General features: G+C 37.5%; 1 protein-coding gene across 4 annotated transcripts in view; it reads right to left on the bottom strand.

Moving 5' to 3' along the window:
• Positions 1–278: 278 nt before the first annotated feature.
• Positions 279–20,716, bottom strand: part of GNE (glucosamine (UDP-N-acetyl)-2-epimerase/N-acetylmannosamine kinase) — a 38,820-nt gene continuing 18,382 nt past the window's right edge. For all 4 annotated transcript variants that reach the window (XM_072860064.1, XM_072860066.1, XM_072860065.1 and 1 more), the window contains exons 2-12: positions 19,964–20,172; positions 16,610–17,061; positions 15,318–15,470; positions 14,639–14,851; positions 13,847–13,934; positions 12,548–12,758; positions 8,880–9,009; positions 5,489–5,710; positions 4,302–4,484; positions 3,515–3,631; positions 279–2,790 (exon numbers count right to left, since the gene is read on the bottom strand). In XM_072860064.1, coding sequence (XP_072716165.1) covers positions 2,555–2,790; positions 3,515–3,631; positions 4,302–4,484; positions 5,489–5,710; positions 8,880–9,009; positions 12,548–12,758; positions 13,847–13,934; positions 14,639–14,851; positions 15,318–15,470; positions 16,610–17,061; positions 19,964–20,172 — 2,214 coding nt within the window. In that variant the 3' untranslated portion in view covers positions 279–2,554. The remainder of the gene's footprint in view (positions 2,791–3,514; positions 3,632–4,301; positions 4,485–5,488; positions 5,711–8,879; positions 9,010–12,547; positions 12,759–13,846; positions 13,935–14,638; positions 14,852–15,317; positions 15,471–16,609; positions 17,062–19,963; positions 20,173–20,716) is intronic.

Here is a 20,716-nt window from a genome sequence, read left to right as displayed (position 1 = left end):
CCTTCTTCCCTCCCAGTAATGGATATAAAGGCTGGTTTGCCCTCACTGGAGCCATGACTTTCATGGTATGGGCTGCTCTAAAGGACATAGAGCCAGCACCCAAGTAACCAGATAGCAAAGTACTGCAGATGTTCTGTGAGCATCTGATATTTGCTCCACCTGGGATTGGATACAATTGGGAGCTAGTGTCCATAAAACCTCTAGTCCACAATAAAGTGCCTGAAGTGTGAGGGAGGTTTCTGAACAGGGGAGGAAGGAGAAACAAACAAATAAAATCATTATTATGCTATTAAATGCTATTATACTATTTATTCTTTTTGATTTTATAAACCTACAAACTTCTCAGGGAAAACTGCAAGGACTTCTGCACCACTTGCACATATGAAGTAGGTTCTTGTCCAGTTGACAGAAAAAACATTTTCCAAAAGCATTTGAAGAACCATTTTCTTAACAGGACTAGACATTAAAGGTGTTTGTTTAGAGTAAAACTTTCCAAATTGTTTTAGTCTTTTGTGTTTTCTCTATGCCTGCACCCTCCCTTCAGCTGCTAGAGAAAAACACATCCAGAGTCTGAGATATCAAAAATATCCTAGTTTCAGGAGGTCTGGAAAGCAAAAGTCTGGTCCCACTTTTAGTCAGGCATTCCTTGTGATGCCAGAGGATGGAAAGATCAAATGACAGGACTCCTTTCTGTTAGAACCTCAATACTGTTACTCCTGACCTGAGCTACCATCACCATAGAGCATAAGCCGATTTCTCCTTCACCTGCTTATGGAGCTACCACTCTGGTATTGAAGTTACTGGGAATCACCAAGTAAACCAAGACACACAGAAAAAGGAACTAAGAACCCCCTGTGACAAAGCCTACTACAACTTTGTAAATGGTTAAGAGCCAGTACTTGCTGATTCTGAGAAAAAATATGGTATAGAGGCTGCACAATTATTCCTGGAAATACCAAGGAGATCTGGTAGTGTTTCTGAAGTCTGCTATGAAGATATGAGTTCTCAGTAAGCATTCCTTGCGGAAGAGAGGTTGAAGTGAAGGTGACTTGTGTAGGTTATATCCCAGAATTAGCCAGTAGCATGGTTCACTATACTAACAGCTATTCAGTCCAACATTATTGTACAGCACAGGGCAGTGGTTGCAGAAGGTTGTTTCATTTTGGTTGGAGAAGAAGTTCAGCTGTGGAAATAGCCCCTTTTATTCCCCTGTACTACTACATTACTGGACTTCTGAGAATATAAATCGGTGGTGGCTGAGTTAGATGTCAAAACAGGCTATTGAATGCAGGACAGAGGATGGTCTTGTGACTGTTGCTCCACAGGTATCTGCTTTCTGGGATAGCTGATCAGTTAGATGGGTCTGTTTTTCAGTTTCTCCTTGTGTCAAATAGCTGCCATTACTACAGTATCTTGAAGCGTGCTAAAAAGCAGCTGGATAAAGACAGAACTATATATGAAAAAGGACTAGTTAAAGAAACATAAACCATGGTTTACCTAAGGCAAGCCTTCATTGCTATTTGGCATACTTTGCTCCCAGGCTGCTGAATGTCTTGAAGGTAAGGATGAGGCTCAGATTTGACTTTCCATCCTGTGAGCTGATGGTGAGTGCAGGAAAAGAACAGTGTACCAGCAGCCACCAGAAGTGCTAAGGAGATGCACTATGTCACTCTGCAGTGGAAGAGATTTCTTGAAAGGTAGAGACTTTATGCTCAGATGCGCCACAGCTGAATTTCAGCTAACTGGCTACCAAAGAATAAACAGTCCCCTCTCTGCTAATTTGGCAGACAAAGTAGTAGACTAAGTCCCTTGAGAAAACCCCAAACAATGAAATTCAAATAATTTACTGTTGGCCACAGCCAGAACACAAAGATGCTTACTGCTATACTTGTCAGTTTCTTTGGACTGCTCTGCAGGCTGTAAGCTCACTAGACCATGATCTTTTTCCTTCATATGCAAAGCTTCTAAAATGGGACTCTGCCCTCTAAAGATGATGTAATAAGTAACTGCCTCCACCAAGTCCTTCATGAACCACAATTTCTAGATGCAGCCTTTTGGTTGTAGAGGCAACGTCCTCGTTTCCACCCAATGAAATTACTATGTGCTATTGGTGATTACATTGTATTTACTTTGTGGGTGGAAGCCTGAAAACTGAAAAGCTGGTCACATTGTAGACTTCTCATTTCACATAGGTGGGAAATGAGATCTGGATCCCCAAATGTTAGCTCTAATTTGACACACCATACACATACTCCCCACCATACATCAACATATGCTCATAAATAATTCAGCTGCACTTAAAGCAACATATGGGCTTACCAACAGAGGTGATTAAAACCAACAGAATTGCACACTAGTTCCTATGAACTCAGATGAAATTTAGGAAAAATACAAAAAGATACCACCTCAATTAGGAAATGCTGAAGTATTCACTAACTATTCAGAACACTACTCTGATTCAGTAGCTGCTCTCGTCAAAGAAAAATTTTGGGCAGAGTATTCCCTCCACCCATTAGGAATTTGAATAGTCCATTTCTATAATTCTTCCAGATACCTAGTATATTCTACGTGTAGTATAATCCAGTACCAGGCTAGCAGCTCCAAGGAGAGCAGGATCTGCTAGATTTGAGACCACCACATCCACAGTTTTAACAGAGGACAGAGCCTGTCGATTTATCACATCTTTGACAGCATTAACATAGTGGCTAGCTAGAACTCCAGAAAGGATCACAAGAGAGGGGTTCATGGTGTGCAGAATGTTCACAACTCCAAGGCCCAATGCTGTCCCAGCTGAAAAGATAAAATAAAAAGAAATTAAGTAGAATACTCAAAGCAGTCCAAGCATCAGTTGTTGAAATAGGTCTGTTAGCAACAAATGACACTGTCAGGAAAGTGTTTATTCCTTATGGCAGACAGTTTTGAGTTTATATTATCAGACAATATGAGTTTGCCATTAATTTTTCTTTCAAAAGTAAAAGAAAAAGGCAATTTTATTGCACAATAATGCATAGTGCAATGATACAGATGTGAAAGACAAAGCAATGCATTACCACTCGTGTAAGCTAAGAGAAAATAGGAAAGTATTATTCTACCATCTTAGTGCTATCAGCTATGTATGAGGAAGAGGACTGTGTTTAAAGCCAGTAAAACAGTAAAATATCCCATGTAAAGTAATATGTAAATTGCCTTTGCTTACTCAGATTAGCCATTCACTTGCCTACAATGAAACGTTCCCACATTTTCCAATATAAGAATGTTGAGACCTCACTTCTTTTAAACTGATCTTTGCAGAAACTTTTCATCTTCTCATTTCTTTGAACAGAGACTTTTAATGCACACTTCTGCTTACATTTCTTCCAACATTTATATTTAACATTTCATTAGCATTAGTAATTTTATATAGAGAGGTCTTCAACGTGTAGAGTTGTGTTTGTAGTGTTATGGTGCACTACCATTTCTGTATCCCCAAAAATCCTATCATGGAAGGGTTCCCCACTTTGGGCTATGTTCTCACCTGTTCTGAGAATGCTGTCTGCTTTTGTGTTCCCAAGCTTAGCTGCTTGAATGAGATGTGCAGCGCTAACAACCTCCTCCTTCTTCATTGACATTCCTTCTACTAAAAGCAGATCCTCTGTTTGAAGAGGAGGAGAGAAGCCAAGACAAAAACATGGTAATGTGGTAAGTCAAGAAATGGAGGGTGACAAACACACAGTTAAGATCTTTACATTTCTTTTACTTGCACACTGAAGCCTGAATCCTGAGCAATCCGTCCAACCCTGAGTTTAGCCAAAGCGGTCATATCCATATTATTCAGGGAACTACTTGTTGAAGCAAGGCATCAATTCAAACAGTTATAGTATAGTAATTCACTGGTCTTGTCAGCCCCAGAAGTTAGTAAAATGAAATATAAATGTTCTCAGATCTAAGACTGAGAAGCTATTGCTGAAAAACAATCACTGTGAAACCAAACCTCACAGAATGCCTGTCAGATTTCCTTACCAGCATGCTTAAAAAGGAGAGACTAAACTCTCCTGCATGGTTCTGGTAATTCTGAGACCAGTGGTTCCAAATGTGGCTTGCCTGGATATTGCCATCACTGAAAAAGAATTGTATTGTACTATGCAGGTTGTGGCAGCTCCTGGGTTGGCCATACAGAGGAATCCTGTCTGGCTGCCTGTACACCTGTTCTCATCTCCTCCTAGAAAAGATGGCAGGTCTATTTTTCGTAATATCATCTTTGCAAATTTCTTCCTATACTGCAATTTAATAATCACGATTTCAAAAATAAAGTATGTAGATACCATCATGCAGTTTCTTAGCTTCTCTCTGTAATGCTATTCCAGAGGCATATGCTTCTATACATCCTTGGCTACCACACAGGCACTCTGGTCCATCTAAAGATACAATAATATGCCCAAGCTCAGCAGCACAGAAAGAACTGCCATGGATCAACTCGTGTTGATGAATGATTCCACCTCCAATTCCTGCAAAGATATGAAAATTTCTATGATTAAAAAAAACCCACACAAACTTAAAAATCAAATACGTTTTTTAAAAGGCCCCAGTTCTACAGGACATTCATATTTGCTTATTCTAATACAGGCATGATAAAATATGTGCATCAGTGGTCTTCTATATTGGAAAACAAAAATTACTGGTTATTGAAGAACTCTTCTCTGACATACCTATTAAGCAAGCTTATAGCTCCCTCCTATTCATATGTATATATCAAAATGGTATATAATGTTTCTCCTTTCTTAAAAAGCCTATGGATGGTACTGAACTACTATGACAGGTCATTTAAGCTCGTGAGTCATGCTCTTTATGCACAAAACTAACCTTTCAAGTGGCCTTCAAATTTTGCATTTCAGAGGAGATGTTTTAATGCTGTATTTAGACAGCTAAACCTGTGTGCTGTAGAGCCAGGACACTTAAATCTGCAATCCTCTGCTGTCCCTTCCCAAACCCTGGGTGGGGTTTCATCAGCTAGTTATTATTGTCACCATTCTAAAGGACTATATACTTAACAATGGAAAAAAGTTATCCCACATTTGCATTTGAGATATAATAAGCATCATCTCTCATAGTCAGTTGCTTATCTTCTAGATACATATCCTGATCTGACTTGTCTTTCTGCAGCTGGAAGATAATTAAACTATAAAGCTGAAAAAAGCAAAATTATTCCAGCTAATGTTGCTCAGATTTTCCTTATTTTGAAAAAATGGCTTGCCTGCATAGCTGTATCAGCAGAATTTCTTTTATCAAGAAGCTTATACTATGCAAAAGATTTCATTTGCCTGGATAAATTGAAAAGTACCTTAAAAGAAACAAATAGATATAGGGGCAAAAGGATTTTTGGTTTAAGCACCTAATATATTAGGGTTTTGCAGGCACAGTGGTGGTGTTTATGCTTTTAAGATCAGCTGAGCTTCTGAATGATGGTGGTGGTATTTTGACTTTGGGTTTCATTGAACTATAACATACCCACCTGTACCAGTAATGAGTGTTACAAAATTTTCTATTCCTTTTCCATGACCAAATTTCCTCTCTGCTAGAGCAGCACAGTTTCCATCATTGTCCACCCAGACTGGCAGGTGCAGAGCATCAGATATTGGAGTTCTGAGATCTACAGAGCTCCACTCCTGAATGAGTTTTGTAGAGTGAAGCACAATTCCTTCTCGGGGGTTTACCCGTCCCCCTGTGGAAACACCTAAGTCCCAGAAATACAGGAGAGAAAAATCAAAACTAAGTCTCTGTAATACTTTAAGTAAAAGATCTATTTTTCTCTTTGCAATGACAAGTATTTTTATTTCTAATACTAGGCTTTGAAGCAGAGCGTGAAAATAAAAATTTCTAAGTATTACTGGCAGTGCGATTTCTGACATGTAAAGATAATTCATGGAACTCCACTGCTCTAATCACAATGCACCCAATATCTTAGGAATAACTAGATGGGTAATGGTTAGTGTTAGTCAGAGAGTTAATGTTCCAACTTCAGGCAAGATTGCAGCAAATCACTTAAATATTTGTGTTTCTTTTTAGTCATGTATGAAAGACATACAATAACAAACTGTACAAAATAAATTGTTCAAACCATGTAACAGTAGAAGTGTCCTGAAATTTGCTGTAACTCTCGAGGTTTAGAATGACTAAAAATAATCACTGGACTTTGAGTAGTCATTTCTACTTAAAAATACACTGTTACCCAGAAAAACCAAGACTGTGTTTAGAGATTTGTCTACTGAGCAGACTAATGGCTAATAATAGACACTATTAGCCAAACCAGTTTTCTCTAGCTGGAGAGGCTTCCAAAGTTGATGGACTCTGTCAGGACCTCTGAAAAGCAGGCCACTCTATCATGGAGGTATTTAGCTCTGGACAACAAAGTTGGAACATTTTCTCTATTATTCTTGTACAGAGATTATATAATTGTGTCCGCTTATCTAAAGATGTTCAGAAAAAAAGAGTCATGGTTAACATTATAATAGAAAGCAGCACAAAAGCTACAAGACAAGCAGCTAAACTGAAGCTGTAAGACTGCCAAAAATCTCACTTTGTAAAGAACAAATCATTTGAGAACCTGTCAGCAAGTACCTAATAGAAGTGACATTCCCAATGTCAATCTGTGAAGATCTCCTTAGGATTCTAAGAACCAACTGTTTATTACAACAAAACCTTACTTAATACTTATTTGCTAACTCAGTAATAGTTTAGTAAAAGATGTCTACTTTTTCTAAATGCCATAATTCTGTAATTGATGTAAATGACTATGGGAATTAGCAGAAGCTCTCTCTTTATCCTCTTTTCTCTATTATCAGCTCCAGAAAGGTAACTTAAATACTGCCAATAGCAGTAAACAGATAGCTCTCTCAAGTACCTCTGTGCAACATTTGTGTATAGATCTGGGTCTCCTTTGGTGTAAAATTTGTGTTTTGTAAAAGTAAAAAAAAAATAATTCAGTAACAGCTGCTAGTGTTCTTTGGGCCTGATAGTCTTTACTTTTCCCTCACTTCCATAAAGCTGTTTTTAATATAAATGCTTTGAGTGAAAAAAATAAACAAAAGTAACAAAATTGAAACTAACTGCAGAGCTGTTGCAATCTAGACTTATTTGATCATCAAGACAAAAAGATGTTGAAAATTATGATTTTTTTTCCACAGTCCTACTTTTTAAATCACTCTGCAAACCTGTTTTGTAGTAGTGGGAGTTCTTCAGTTGAAGCTAGTACTAGCTCATGTAGTACTAGCTCATGTAGTACTAGCTCATGTAGTACTAGCTCATGTAGTACTAGCTCATGTAGCTAGTATTTTGAGTGCTGACAGCGGTTTATAGGATTAAAATGAGGAAACCACTTTTTCTCATTGCTTTCTGTTAGTAGCTCTTTCTCCTTATTCATTTCCAATGGTTATTACTTTTACCCTTACCTGTGATAGCTGGAAGAAGGCCAGTGTTACTGATAAAAAAATCCAGGATTAAGTCCAGCCCTTCCGCTCAGTCTTGGAAGAAGTTCTCCAATAGGAACTCTCCATCTAATGATTATTAGCCCTAACAAAATTACTAGAATCCAATACATTATTCCCATAGGAATTACATGTCATCCTCTAAAGACAACTTGCCATTTCAGATAGTATTCTGATTCCAATTATGGAGTCTGAATGAGGCAAAGAGCAGCTAACAAATATAGCCAGGTAAGAAATTTCTTATTCTGTAGCACAACTGTTCCCCTCATTGCTCAGTAATTGAACAGTAAGCAGTCAGTCACAGAAGGAAGGGGGCTGAAGAATAAATAGGAATGTAATTCTTTTAAAATGACAAACAAAAGGAAAGTTTTTCCCCTGTAAACCAGTTTATGGTTTCATTATCCTAATAAATGTAGCTGACTGTAAACTATTCTTAGATACCTTCAATAGTGACTACTGCAGAGTTTACCATCTTTTCTACAGGAACTATGAGGCTTTCAAGATTTAGCATTTGGACACAATAAAATAATCTGGGTGATTAAGTCATATATATTACCCAACAGACAATCTGAAAGATTTGATTTGAAGGTCTGACATATTTCTTCTTATGGCTTTGTATACTTAACATTGTTTTGAAAAATACTTTTAAAAGAAGTTCAAATTAACTTTTCTTCCTACTGTGTGATTCAAGTAAGTTTTGGTCTGGAGCAAACTACTTTTCTTTTGGAGCATTTCTCAGCTACAATGAGGATTTTATGTCCTCCTTAAAAATCCAGGACACATTAATTGACGCCTTCATAAATAACTGTAATATCTAAGACCAAAGCTCCCAGTCATCATTAAACTGAAGAAGTCCTGTCTGTCCTGTCCTAACCACAGAGTTTAACTTGGAACGCTACTACAGTGTAAGTAGACCGGACATCAACAAAAAGGTTGCTTTTGTCTCTGTTAGCTGCAAATTTAATCTAATGTTTTAGCCTTTTTAGTCTGCCCTGGTTAACTGAGGATTCTGCTGCACAGTTGATACTAGCCATAAAGAAAGCCTTACAGACAGTAGAGGAAACCTGACTCAGCTGCAGTTGTTTCAAGAGCTGTTTCAATATACGCTAAGCATCTGACTCACAATTCTGAGACTGCAGGGAGCTTCAAAATCCACAAAATCTATATACCACACATTTTAGATATAGTTTAGATATAACTTAGCAGATTACTTTCATGGCTGTTACAGACTGGGGCAACTTCAATCTTTATAGTCAGCTTCTCGTTTTCACAGACACTTAAAGTTTTTGTGTTAAGAATATAATTTAAGAGCTTAAAATACACAAGATCTGTTTTAGAAAGGTATTTTAAATTAATCAGTAGTGGTTGCACTTCATGTTGAAAAACTTAGATGAAAAGACAAAGTATTTGTTAACTTACCTACTCCCAAAATTCTGCAGTTCACATTTACTGCCTCTGATGCAGCCTCTACACACATCTTTAGAATTAATTCTAGTCTGTCTTCATAAGTTTTAGGGTTGAGCTGGGTATACTTCTTAACTATTTCACCCTAGAAATTAAAAACAACAAAACATGCCCATAGAAATGTACTTCATGATGAAATTTCTCTTCAATTCAAACTATAGGTCACCTTGAAAATAGAGAGTCATAACTTCTCTCTTTAAAAAAAAAAACAAAACCAAAACCAAAAAACCCAGATGCATGCCTTAGATATTGGTCCTGCAGGCTGTTCTGTGCAAGATTCCTGACAACTCTGGGGGAGAAGTTTGCAAGATTAGGCATTACATTCTGCTTCTGTAATCAACCTCCCCTGAAATAAAATACATACTTTAAGGAATACATGGACTGTATAAGGAAATACCACAGGAGCTACTGGAACTATTGTTAGGAGTAAACCGTGATACAGCAACATACTTAAGCTCAATATTATAAAGTGTTAAAAAAAAAAAGAGAGTAGCAATTGCAAAAAAGGACAGAAAACCCATAGTGCTTGAAGAATAAAATGTTTCCAGTTTGATTACATGAAAGTTTTGCATGGTGTCACAGACACTACTATTTTACCAGCAGGAGGAGAGCCAGAGAGAAATGCTAGAAATTTCAATGCAAAATTTACTATCCTTTCAGAAATAACTTTTCTTCTAAGCAATTATACTTCTGAGTCACTTGAAATATTTCTGGAGTATCATCTACTGTGATGTATGTTGTACGGGGGAGGGAGGGTTCAGGAGGAAGGGATTATTTTCAACCCTAGAAGTCATGCAGTAGTAATGAAAGCATTCATTATGCATGCCTGAATCTGTGAGTACTAAGGAACTAATCTTAATGTAATGTTAACATTGCAGGATTAGGCCAGGAAACTGCATCAGATAAGCTGCTTAGCAATGCTTATTCTTCCTATTATATCCCCAGTACTCTACAATATATCTAAGTGAACAGCAGTATATTAATACAACTACGCAAAAAGGAGTAACAAAGACAGTCTGCATGCAACATGGCTGAGTCATCGTTGCCACAATAACTTAGAGAATTCCAAGACGTCAATGATTTGAGTATTAGATCCCACCATCTCAGCATCACATCAGCAATAGGGTTTGGGGATTTTTATGATGTTTAGCTTCCTCTTAACTTTTGGTTTGGCAGGGGAGGGGAATCAGAGGAAGTTATTTTGGAAGACAAGGCTGCAGCAAACATCATCAGAAGACACAACGGCTTTTAAAAGGAGCTTTTGAAAACTCAGTTATTTTCTTCATGAAAAGAAAATTACACCTTCAACTCTGCCATTTCCTGTTAAATACTTATATCTGTTGTGTAAATTTTATTATGAAAGTCTGATCCTTTTCGCTCTGACTTGCTAACATTTCAACTTTCATAAATGCCACCTCAAGCTACACTGTGCAAAATGGACAGGTTTTTTTTCCAATTCATTTTTTTTCCTGGCTGCATTGGCAGAAAATGTGGTGTCAATTTTACTTCTAAAAAATTATACTTTTAAAAGTTTTCTTTAAGACCTTAAAGATCTGCCAGACATCTCCTTTTAAATGAATACAAAAATTCTGGACCATATCAGGTCAATTTACATAGCCTTTCATCTTTCTGCAGGCAACTTACTTTTCTTTCTGGGTAACTATGTCTAACTGATCTAGTTATCTGGAAGTATGCAGTGTAACAGTAGGAGTAATTGTCCAGTACTGCTGAGAATAAAAGCCAAAGACTTCTCAACAACAGGTAGATGGGTATCTAAATGAGGTAAAATTCTTCAGTCCTAACTATCCTTTTATTTATCAACCTGGATAAGAATTATTTCAAATATTTTTACATCATCACCAAGTGATTTTTATCCCATAAGCTTGAAGCTCACAAGTTTAAATAGAGATTTTGTGTTTTTTTCATTGATCTGGATAATCAGCTGATGGTCATGGGTGTATTTACTTGTTTCACTATATGATGCCTTTGCAAGAAATCTGGCACCAGACTGATGCCATTTTGGTAGCCTCACTTGCTGTTTTTTAAGACTTCAGGTTTTGTTATGTTTGCCAAGTATGAACTTTTATCTTTCTAATTTAGCTGTCAAACATTTGTAGTATGTTGTCTATGGCAGAACTATGCAAGCAATGCATACCTAACTAGCGCTATGACACAGGCAAAGGAAAGCTTCCTACTGTGCCATTACCAGGGAAAGGGGTCGAGGAACTTCTAAGCGTGGAGACCATTACATCACACAGTATCCCTAAACCTGAACATCTCTCCATACAGCCTTTAGAAGGCTGTAACTTCAAGCCTATTTCAAATGGGTTACTTTTATAGGAAGAGTGGCACTTCAGACTCAAAACTCACTCAGTCTTTAAAGTCTCTATGAATTCTAGGGTATGTATCAAATTCTGCTTACTCTGATGATGGTATTAAGCCATCAAGCACCTCTTTTCATACATCAAATACAATTAAAAACAACATACCAAAAACCCTGATAGGAATTTTATAAGATCATACAACTCAAATCCACCACGCTTTTCCAATGCAAGGTCAACGAACTATAATTCAGCTAGTTTTAGAAGACCTTTTTAAACCAGTTCCTACTCTTTTGGCAATGAAGACACCATACCCTTCCAGACTATCTATTCCAGCCTTCTCTTGCATTGACAGCTAAGCTGGATAATAAGAAAAACTTTAAAATAATTTTCCCTTCTACTGTTTTAATACTTCACTACTCATTCATGCACAAGTGAATCTAATTTTTTTCTTCAGGGAAGAGGCTTCAACATATCTGAAGACTTTCACCCCCACCCCCTCCCAGTCAGTTTCCTCTTCTCTAGACTAAACAATTCTAGTTTCTTCAACTTTTCCCCATTTTCCATGTCTGTAATAATTAATGCGTTTTTTTCTCCTGATTCTCTCTCCAATTGGTCTACATCTCTGTGGTGTAATGCATTACAGTGAACACTGTTCCAGCTGAGGGTCGATACTGTCTTACTGATTATGCTTCTATGCAGGAAGATACTGAGAATTTTTTATTACTGGCTGTTCTTCTCTTGGTAGAAGAGATGCAAAATTCTGTATCCTGTACCCACCCACCATGAACCCACCACCCTCCGTCAGTAAATTGCTTTGCTAGATGCTCATTGTTGCTCAAAATGGTTCTGTGTGTCCATTACATGGCTGTGTAAGGCAGCAGGGAAGTAAAAAGACCACTCTTGGAGCCTTCCCCTTTTTTGCTTGACATATAAAAAGTGGCAGGGTGAACTGAGTCACCTTTCACAGGGAACCAACACACCCAAAAGTTGTCCTATTCTTCCAGGTATGTATGAATTCCTGCAGGGAGGGAGCAGCTAGGACCATGCACTAGCAAAATGGGCTTTGCTAGTTTAGCAGCAACCTTACAAGAGCAAGCCAGCAGGCAAATGGTACCAAGACTGTATGAGAGGTGCAACAAATGAGGGAAAAATCTACTTTACCCCTCAACAGCAAAAGCCAGTAGGACTGCTTTGTTTTGGAGCTCTTTTGCATCGTAAGCCCATATCCCCACTGTAGGAACAAAACCACAAAGCCCAGTGGAGTTTGCAGAATATCTAAAAGCACAACAGAATATTTACCTTCATACTGACAATTGCTACTCGGAGATTTGTTCCACCTAGATCCACAGCCAGAGCACTCTGTGTCTCTAGAATATGGTCAATATCTTGAGAGATATTATCTTTGACAGGAGGAAAACAGAATTTCTTTTGTAATGGCTCTTTGAGATCAATAGATTTGAGGAACTTCAAAATTCTTGGAACAGCATTACCATCTCCATATATTTTTGAGCTATAATATGAAAAAAAAAAAATCAATTTAATTGGAAATAACACTGCAATCTATAAGGTTCTTTATGTGACAGAAGACTGTAAGCACTGTGTCATTACAAAATTATGATAGGGCTACTATGACAATACTGCAGCTCACACTACTCAAGTCTTTCATGGGATATGGTAGATAGTGTCAGTAGCTGGAAGATCACACAACAGATTGTGCAAGTTGGGCATTAGTTCCATTTTGGAATACGAGACATGGAATGTAGAAAACTGGAAAGCTAATGATGAAAAAAAGAAATTAAGAGTTTAATGAAAAGACTCACGTAATAGAGCTCTAAAATTATGGAAAGTTTATGTATGTGCTACACGTCCAGATAAGATGTACTTATCACACAGATGACAACTACATAATAATAAATGGTAGCTTCATGTCAGTTTGCAACATGTAAGTCTGCCTTTAAAATATCATCATACATGGTGTCAGACACTTGGTATGACAGAATTCAGTTTTATTACTCTACTGAGGTTCTTAAGAAATATACTTTTGATTCTTGTTCTTAATTAGACAAATATTATCTCTTGAAGTTTATAAGAACTTATACGTTAAAGAACTGAGGGTCAATGCTGTATGGCTGAAGAATAATGAAAAGCATCTTCCTATAATCCTGCAGCTCCCTTGGAAGCTTGCACTCAGGACTCTCTACGTTTCATAGCTGGATTGACCTCAGGCATAAATCAGGCACAAGTCAGAGGTAGGCAGACAGGATGTTCTCCCCCATGCTGCACCTATGGAACAAGCTCTCTTAACCATGCTAGTCTAAGCTAACATATGAATTTTGTCCTCTTGACTTTCTGTTGGATGTTAAATTACTAGTTATATCAAAACATTACTAGTAACATTTTGCTCTACAAATACTAATCTGCATACTGGACATTGCACTATGATTCTGAACGAGGCATGTGAAATGAAAAATAATTTGTAACCTCAGACTAGTGCATTAAAACCACTGCAATCAAATATGATGAACCACCTCAGGACTAAATGCCTTTTACTCTACTTCTTTAACATCCCCTCCAATGAAGCAAGATGAATGTACTTACCATGGATACTGTTTACCAAACTGCAGCTGTAGAGCATGCAGAATCTTATCCTGTGTATCAGCATCACGAACATGAAGAACATTTTCACCTAGATGACAAAAGTTAACACAATAGGACAAGTCAGCTCCTCAAATTACATTAGAGGATAAGAACTACTTTAAAAATGAATAAATAGAAATGAATAAATTGGTTTTGTTTCCTCTGAGCAGGAAAGACTCCAGCCAGATTGACATCGCTCTTCATCAGTTATGTGCCTGCCTTTGCTCCCAATAAAGCAATGGTGACTCCTATGATATGCTGTCATGCATTACAAAACACTAGAGAGTAGAATATTAGCCTTCAACAGAATTCTATTATTAAATTTAAAATGCACGAATGAAAACAGGGTAAATAGCTATTTGTGTCATATCTGCATATCTGTGAAATGCCACAATAGTTACTTCCTGAAGTGGTGAAGAGCTCATATTTTTTAAAGTGAAATTTTAATAGATGTCAACCATCAAACTAGCTATAAAGGAAAACAATTAGTTCCCTATTTTGCTAAATGGAATCCACTGCAAATGGAGATATATTTTAACTTGTCTATAGATAAAAGCCTCATTACCTTACATAAAACACACAAGCAGCACTAACATGATACAGGAGTAACCAACAAAGCTTTAAAATGGGTCAAAAATTATGTTGCACTGATACTGCAAGATGGCCTCTGTCAAGCATTCATTTGACTTTATCCTGTGGAACAAAAAGACCTCAGAATCATGAGGAAATTAAAGTAGTTAAGCAAACATGTACCTGTTTCTCTTCCTGTCTGACGTGTCCCCAAGTTGATGACAGGTGTACCAAACGCTCCCACCTCTCTGACACCACAACTGCTGTTACCAATCATACAACCAGCATGAGCAACTAGCTGAATGAACTGGTCAAATGGGACATGCTTTACTGCCCGAAAATTGGGATGATGTTCAATGCCTTTCTTCCTCATCACCCGAACCATCTCTTTGCTTCCTACAGAAAAAACAAGAGGCAGAATAAATGATTCAGGTTCTATTGTTAAACTGAAAGTCCAAACATGCAAAGGAGCTAATAGCTGTTCACTGAGTTGCCAGCTCCAAGCTGGTTTTGTTCTCTTTTTATCTTCACAGTGTAAGTGACAGAGCTGGGAATGCAAGCCCAAGTTTGATCCAAAAATCTACTGCAAAAATCTTTTTGTAGTTTTTAGTTAATTTAAGAGGCACTAATATTGCTTCTACATGTCACATGGTTTCCCTTCATCTTCCTCCCCACACTGAAAAGCTGACATGTCTTCCAGCAATGTGAACATGCAAGCTGCAGTGGATGCACCTGATGCTGAGACCATCCAGCTATTTCCATCTGGCTGGAGGTTCTGGGATAAAAGCACTCCGTAAGAACCAATGTATGCTTTAAAGACAATCTGTTCTGTGTCCCTCTGTCATGAAGGTATTTTACTCACCTGCATCAACATTAGGGAATAGAACAAGTGTTCTCTTGTTGAAGGAGATGAGTGCATCTAGTGTCAACTCAAACATCTTTATGGAATGTTTAATATCTGTGGTTACAGGATGCTGCAGAGCAACTATATAATCTCTGGTTTTGACATCTTCACCTGTCCAAATGGAACCCAAGAGAAGTTTTTTTATTGGCGTAGAATAGTAAGAGGAAGGGAGGACATACGTTTGAAACTACCAATGTGAAAGCCTGAACAGTCAAGGCACTGAATGGGATATCTAACACAAATTTCAATGCTACAATAAAACTCAAGGTAGTACCAGGAGGATCTAGTTTGTTATTTGCCTCTCTAAGCAAGTCTTATAACTTTAGAGACCACTACCTAAACCCCAAGAAACTGTTAACTTGCAGGCCTACATCTAAAGCTTTGCAAGACTATACCAGGGTCAAGAGTCTGTTCTCACACCCGTGTAAACCTGGAATAACAAGAAAGCCCTGAAGCTGCTCGGGTTTTCTGTCAGTTCTTCATCCTCAAGCAAAGACTTCATTGCCATTGCTTTAAAAAAGTCATACTTGTTTTAGTACATTTGATAAAAAAGTTTATCTGCAAAATATTCACCTATTGATCTAAGAAGATTCCAGCTTCCAACTACACAGGTTAATGTACCATATAGGAGATTGCTTTGTGAAAGGTAAAAAGCAAACACAAAACCCCATTGTTTACAGGAATTAGTTGTAAGTAAATGAATATGAAACACCAAAAGCCTTTGGCATGTGTTGCCCTGTTGCAGTGAATTCCTCAAAAGAATGTTCATAATACAAATTCCCTTTGACTTTTTTAGATTAGCCCTGAACAGCTCCGATTCTATTTAAACACATCCTTTACACCAAAATAACTGTTCTTATACGACTGTTCTGTTTTTAAATTGTTCAGTTCAGAGAAATTACCCATTTAAGGAGTCTGATTTGGCAAAAGGACCGGATGTGTTTACTAGGACAGATTTGTAGCTTTCCAGCTATACATGGTAGAACACAGATCAAAAGAAAAAGAAAATGTAGAAAGAAAGAAATACTAGATAGTATTACCAAATATACTAGTTTTTTGAGAAGCAGGTTGATGCCTGATAATCATCTCCAATTAAGCAAACTTAAACTCACTAGCAAGAAGTCCGTCTGTTTCTTTCCTGTACTTTTCTCAGAGCCACTGGTCAACAGACCCCACAGACTGATAACCTAGTTACTGAGTTTGTCTAGTGTTGAAAGTCATATGAAAAACATAAAAAATGGACTGCTCACCTAGCCACATGCGTATAATACTCATGTAGTCCTTATTTTTGGCAGAGAGAAGCTTGTCATATGAGGGACAGCCCGCTAAAAGGATGCGGTCATGGTCTTCACACATGGCTATCAAATGCTGCTCTGCACTCCTTGTGCAGCACACGTGGTAATGGGCCAGTTTGGTTATAGCGTGTCTGATAGAGTCATCAATGGTCCCACTCACTTCCCCACCTTCAATGTGAAGAATGCGAATATTCATCAGGGCTGCAGATGTGGCTAGGGCCAAAGCATCAAATCTGTCCCCATGAACTATCATTATGTCAGGTTTCAGGCGGTTCAGGACATCCGGTAACTTGACTAATGCAAGGCCCACAGACTCCACCATAGCTGCCTCATCCTCCCCTCTCACAATGGTGTGCAATCTTGTATGAATATCGAAGTCATCTTGTTCAATCATACGATAGGTATTACTGAAGGTAAGAGGAAAAAGGTTAGAGTAAATACAACTTGGTTTTACAGCAACATAGCTTGACAAAATAACTGCATATTAGAATAGTTGTACTGGGTTTGAGCAAAGGCCTGCTTATCACATCTCCTTCATTGAGGAAACTAGTTTTGAAGATTTTAACAGAATGTTCTCATCCATATGAATAACTTCCCTCATATTCCAAGCATCAAGTTTTTCTAGGCACCTTTAATGAGGAGCCTTGCTAAATGTGTTCTGGAAACCCTCAGAAATCAAACTCTTTGTTCATGTGTTTGCAGAGCTTTTCAGTGAATAGGTATGGCATGATTTCCTTTCAGGAAAGGTATGTTGACTCCTCACCAATATACTGACTTTGCTGGACAAATGTATAAATACAACAGATATGATGCAAAGCGGAGGCCTGTATGTTCAAGGAAAATACCTTGCAGTTAGCATCTGTTTTTCAGATTCTGTATTTGAGTTGTATCAAGACTTATAGACTTAAGAAATCACTGCACAAAGAGGCCTTAAGTTCAAAGGAAACACGCTTTTGCACTAAAGAAAAAAGGTTTTCCACACATACTACCAGCTTCATTCCATAATAAGAAAGTTAAAACATTCCTTGAATACTGAGAATTGTTATTGTTTACAGTTACCTATTTGAAACATAAAAGATCATACATCTGTATAAGATTACCTGTCTTCCACATTCACTAAACCTGAGCTAAGTAGTCTGCACACTCTGGCTGGAATAAGAGAGAAAAACCCCAGAAGTTTTCCAATTTTGCCTTCAACCCATCTGACACACTCACTGTCTTATTCAAAGGATTACACTTTTAAACTGATTTAAATCAGATTTAATTTTCATTAAATCCACTCTGCTACTCACATTCTGCAAATGAAAATTGCAATCTGCAAGCTGAGCAAAGACAGCAAAGAATATAAAGTGCTCCAACTGAAGTAAAGAAGCAATCTCCATTCTGTGTAACTAAAGAAAATCCTATATATGTACTCAATTCTGCTCACTGCTGTTACACACAGGATATATTCCTACAAGTAACCTGTCAGGTAATTTTTTTTTTAAAAGGCAAATCCTTTTTATGCGACTGAGTGAAGCGGCTCAGATTTTTATAGCATAAACTGCATTACATTTCCAATTCCATTTACAATTACTCTTCATAGACTTGCCTTTTTCCCTACTATGTGCATGTATCTCAAAAAACTTTCTTCTCTTTTCTTCTATATTCTTTCCCTTCTGAAAGGTCAAAATCTAGGGAGCAAACAAGACTGCATTTTTGGTGTTTTGTTTCTTTTACTATCCTCCAAACGTTTCAGTAAGAAACATTTCACAGGATCACTATCATATGAGTTCTGCTACTGTTGATTACCCTACTCAAATCACTGGAACACATACATTTTGAGGACCCACTAATTCTCTAGGATCCCCCCGATTAAGGAGTGTAGGGCTAGGTCCCAAAAAAACCCCAAACCATACCAGGGTTTAAGAAGACTTACCACAAAGCAACTAACAGCAACAACATTTGTCAGATCAAAATCTCTATTGCTTTGTGCATTACAAATCATTTACATCGGAAAGACAAGTGTTAAACACCTTGGAATTGGAAAAGTAGTATTTCATATTACTTTGCACAAGTCTTGCAGACAGCAAAGGGTTCAGGACTACAGAAAAATCAGGGCCGTGTTTCTCCTCTTCAGCAAATGAAATAGGATTACCTTATTTCTCCAATCAGACAGGATGCAATTCAAGATGCTAACCTGGCAAGAAGTTTGATTGGGATTTTTTGTTTGTTTTTTCAAATCAGGTTAGTTTTGTCGTGTTGAATTCCCCTTGCCATGTCATGTTATTAGATGGAAACAATGTCCAGTACAAAGCAAGGAACAGAGCACTATACGGAGAATGGGCAGCAGTAGAACTTCCTGTCTTAGTAGTTTGAGATAATATAACTTCCTCACACCCTAACTTATAAAGTGCAAAAATTTCTTGTTGGAAAGTGCAAAAAGTGTCTTTACTTGGACATATGCATAACATTTCTAAAAGGTCAACAATGCTGATATACTGCAAGCCTTATGCTGAAGTCTGATTTTGACTTGCGAAGTAAGCATTTTCCTATCTATTTCACTTACTGGGCCCAATCTGGTAAATGCAGCCTGAGCAAAACCAATCAAACCACCACAACCCCAGCAAGAATATGCATGCTGTTCCTTCTGCCTTTTCCCCAGTAAATAGGAGAATATTCACCTGCAATGTGGGAAGTCCTTCCAAAGGAAGGGATTTGGACCAAGACATTCCATCCTCCCAGGCAGGTGATCTGGCTGCTTAGTTATAGGGTGTTATAGAGGGAACCCTAATCTCTCCTGCCAAACCATACCTAATATATCTATCAGTTATTCATTTTGTCAGGAAGAGACAACCACCCTTTCCTTCCTCCACAATCCTGGAAGTAAGAACTAACAGTATTCCCTGGGATATGGAATATGTAAGTACTTTCTCCAATAACTATGCAAAGTGGAAGAGCTGCAACTTAAAATGACTGAAGATTATATTTTCTCTGTGAAAATTAAAAACTGTAGCACATTTTCATTGGATAATCACCGGATTCTTAGGGAAGTCTGAATCAATTGAGTTTCTCACTTCATATAGTCTGTGATCCTGTTGATCTCAATTACAGCATTTACAAAACTTTCTAAAATACCAAGATTGGTTGAAAAAACCACAGAAATATGCAATCTCTGAAGGAGCTGCAAAATGAAATAAAATCTGAAAAAATACATTTAAAATTTTTTTGTGTACGTTCATGATGACAAGGATTTTGTTACCTAACATTCATGATGTTATCGCTAACACCCCAGAAAAAGACTGGCAGAGATACAAAAATTCACCTTACCCATAATCATCAATCAGGTGAGAACCAAGCACTACGACATCAAGCTCAAAGAACTGTGGTTCTGCCTTAATACCAAACATAATGGGAGCTAATTTTGAATAATCAGCACGGTTGCAAGTAGCAACACAAACACGAAGTTTGTGGTTGTTTCCATTCTTCTCCATGACTTCTTTTTGTTTCTGTTTTGAAAGATTCTTGAAATACACTTCCTGAAATAACGGGGGTAAAAAAAAAAAAAAAAGAAGCAGCATTAATAATAATCTTTATAGTAAGTAAATGAACTGGCATACACAAGTGCAGCCCAGAATTGTGGACACATACTAACTCATCCATTGATAACAGACAACAGATACCCTACAGTACCCATCATTAGAAGATTTTAGAAAAGTAAAGATTTTTTTTTTTAGTTAAAACTCACTTATTTATAGAAATAGAGGTATTAAAATTAATACATAAAAATTCTGTATAAACAATATTGAAGTATTATGAACTTCAACTGCAATTAAACAGTAAAATGACTTTCTCCTGTTCAGATGGAAACTTCTGTATAAGTGGAAAAATTATTGATGCCTTGCTAAATGAAAGAAAAAAATCTCATATTCCAAAACCACACAATGGCACGATCTGCTAAAAGATATATCCACTGACAGACTCTGTGAACAAAAAGAGAAAGTTTTTGCCTGAGTCAGTTTACTTATCTCTTAAACACACTTTGGTGAGGCAAAGTGAGTTAAACATTGACTTCTAAACCCT

This window comes from Ciconia boyciana, chromosome 4 (genome assembly GCF_034638445.1).
Source record: "Ciconia boyciana chromosome 4, ASM3463844v1, whole genome shotgun sequence".
NCBI lineage: Eukaryota > Metazoa > Chordata > Aves > Ciconiiformes > Ciconiidae > Ciconia > Ciconia boyciana.
Note: the sequence above shows the minus strand (reverse complement) of the source record. Positions and strands in the feature narration are given on the sequence as shown.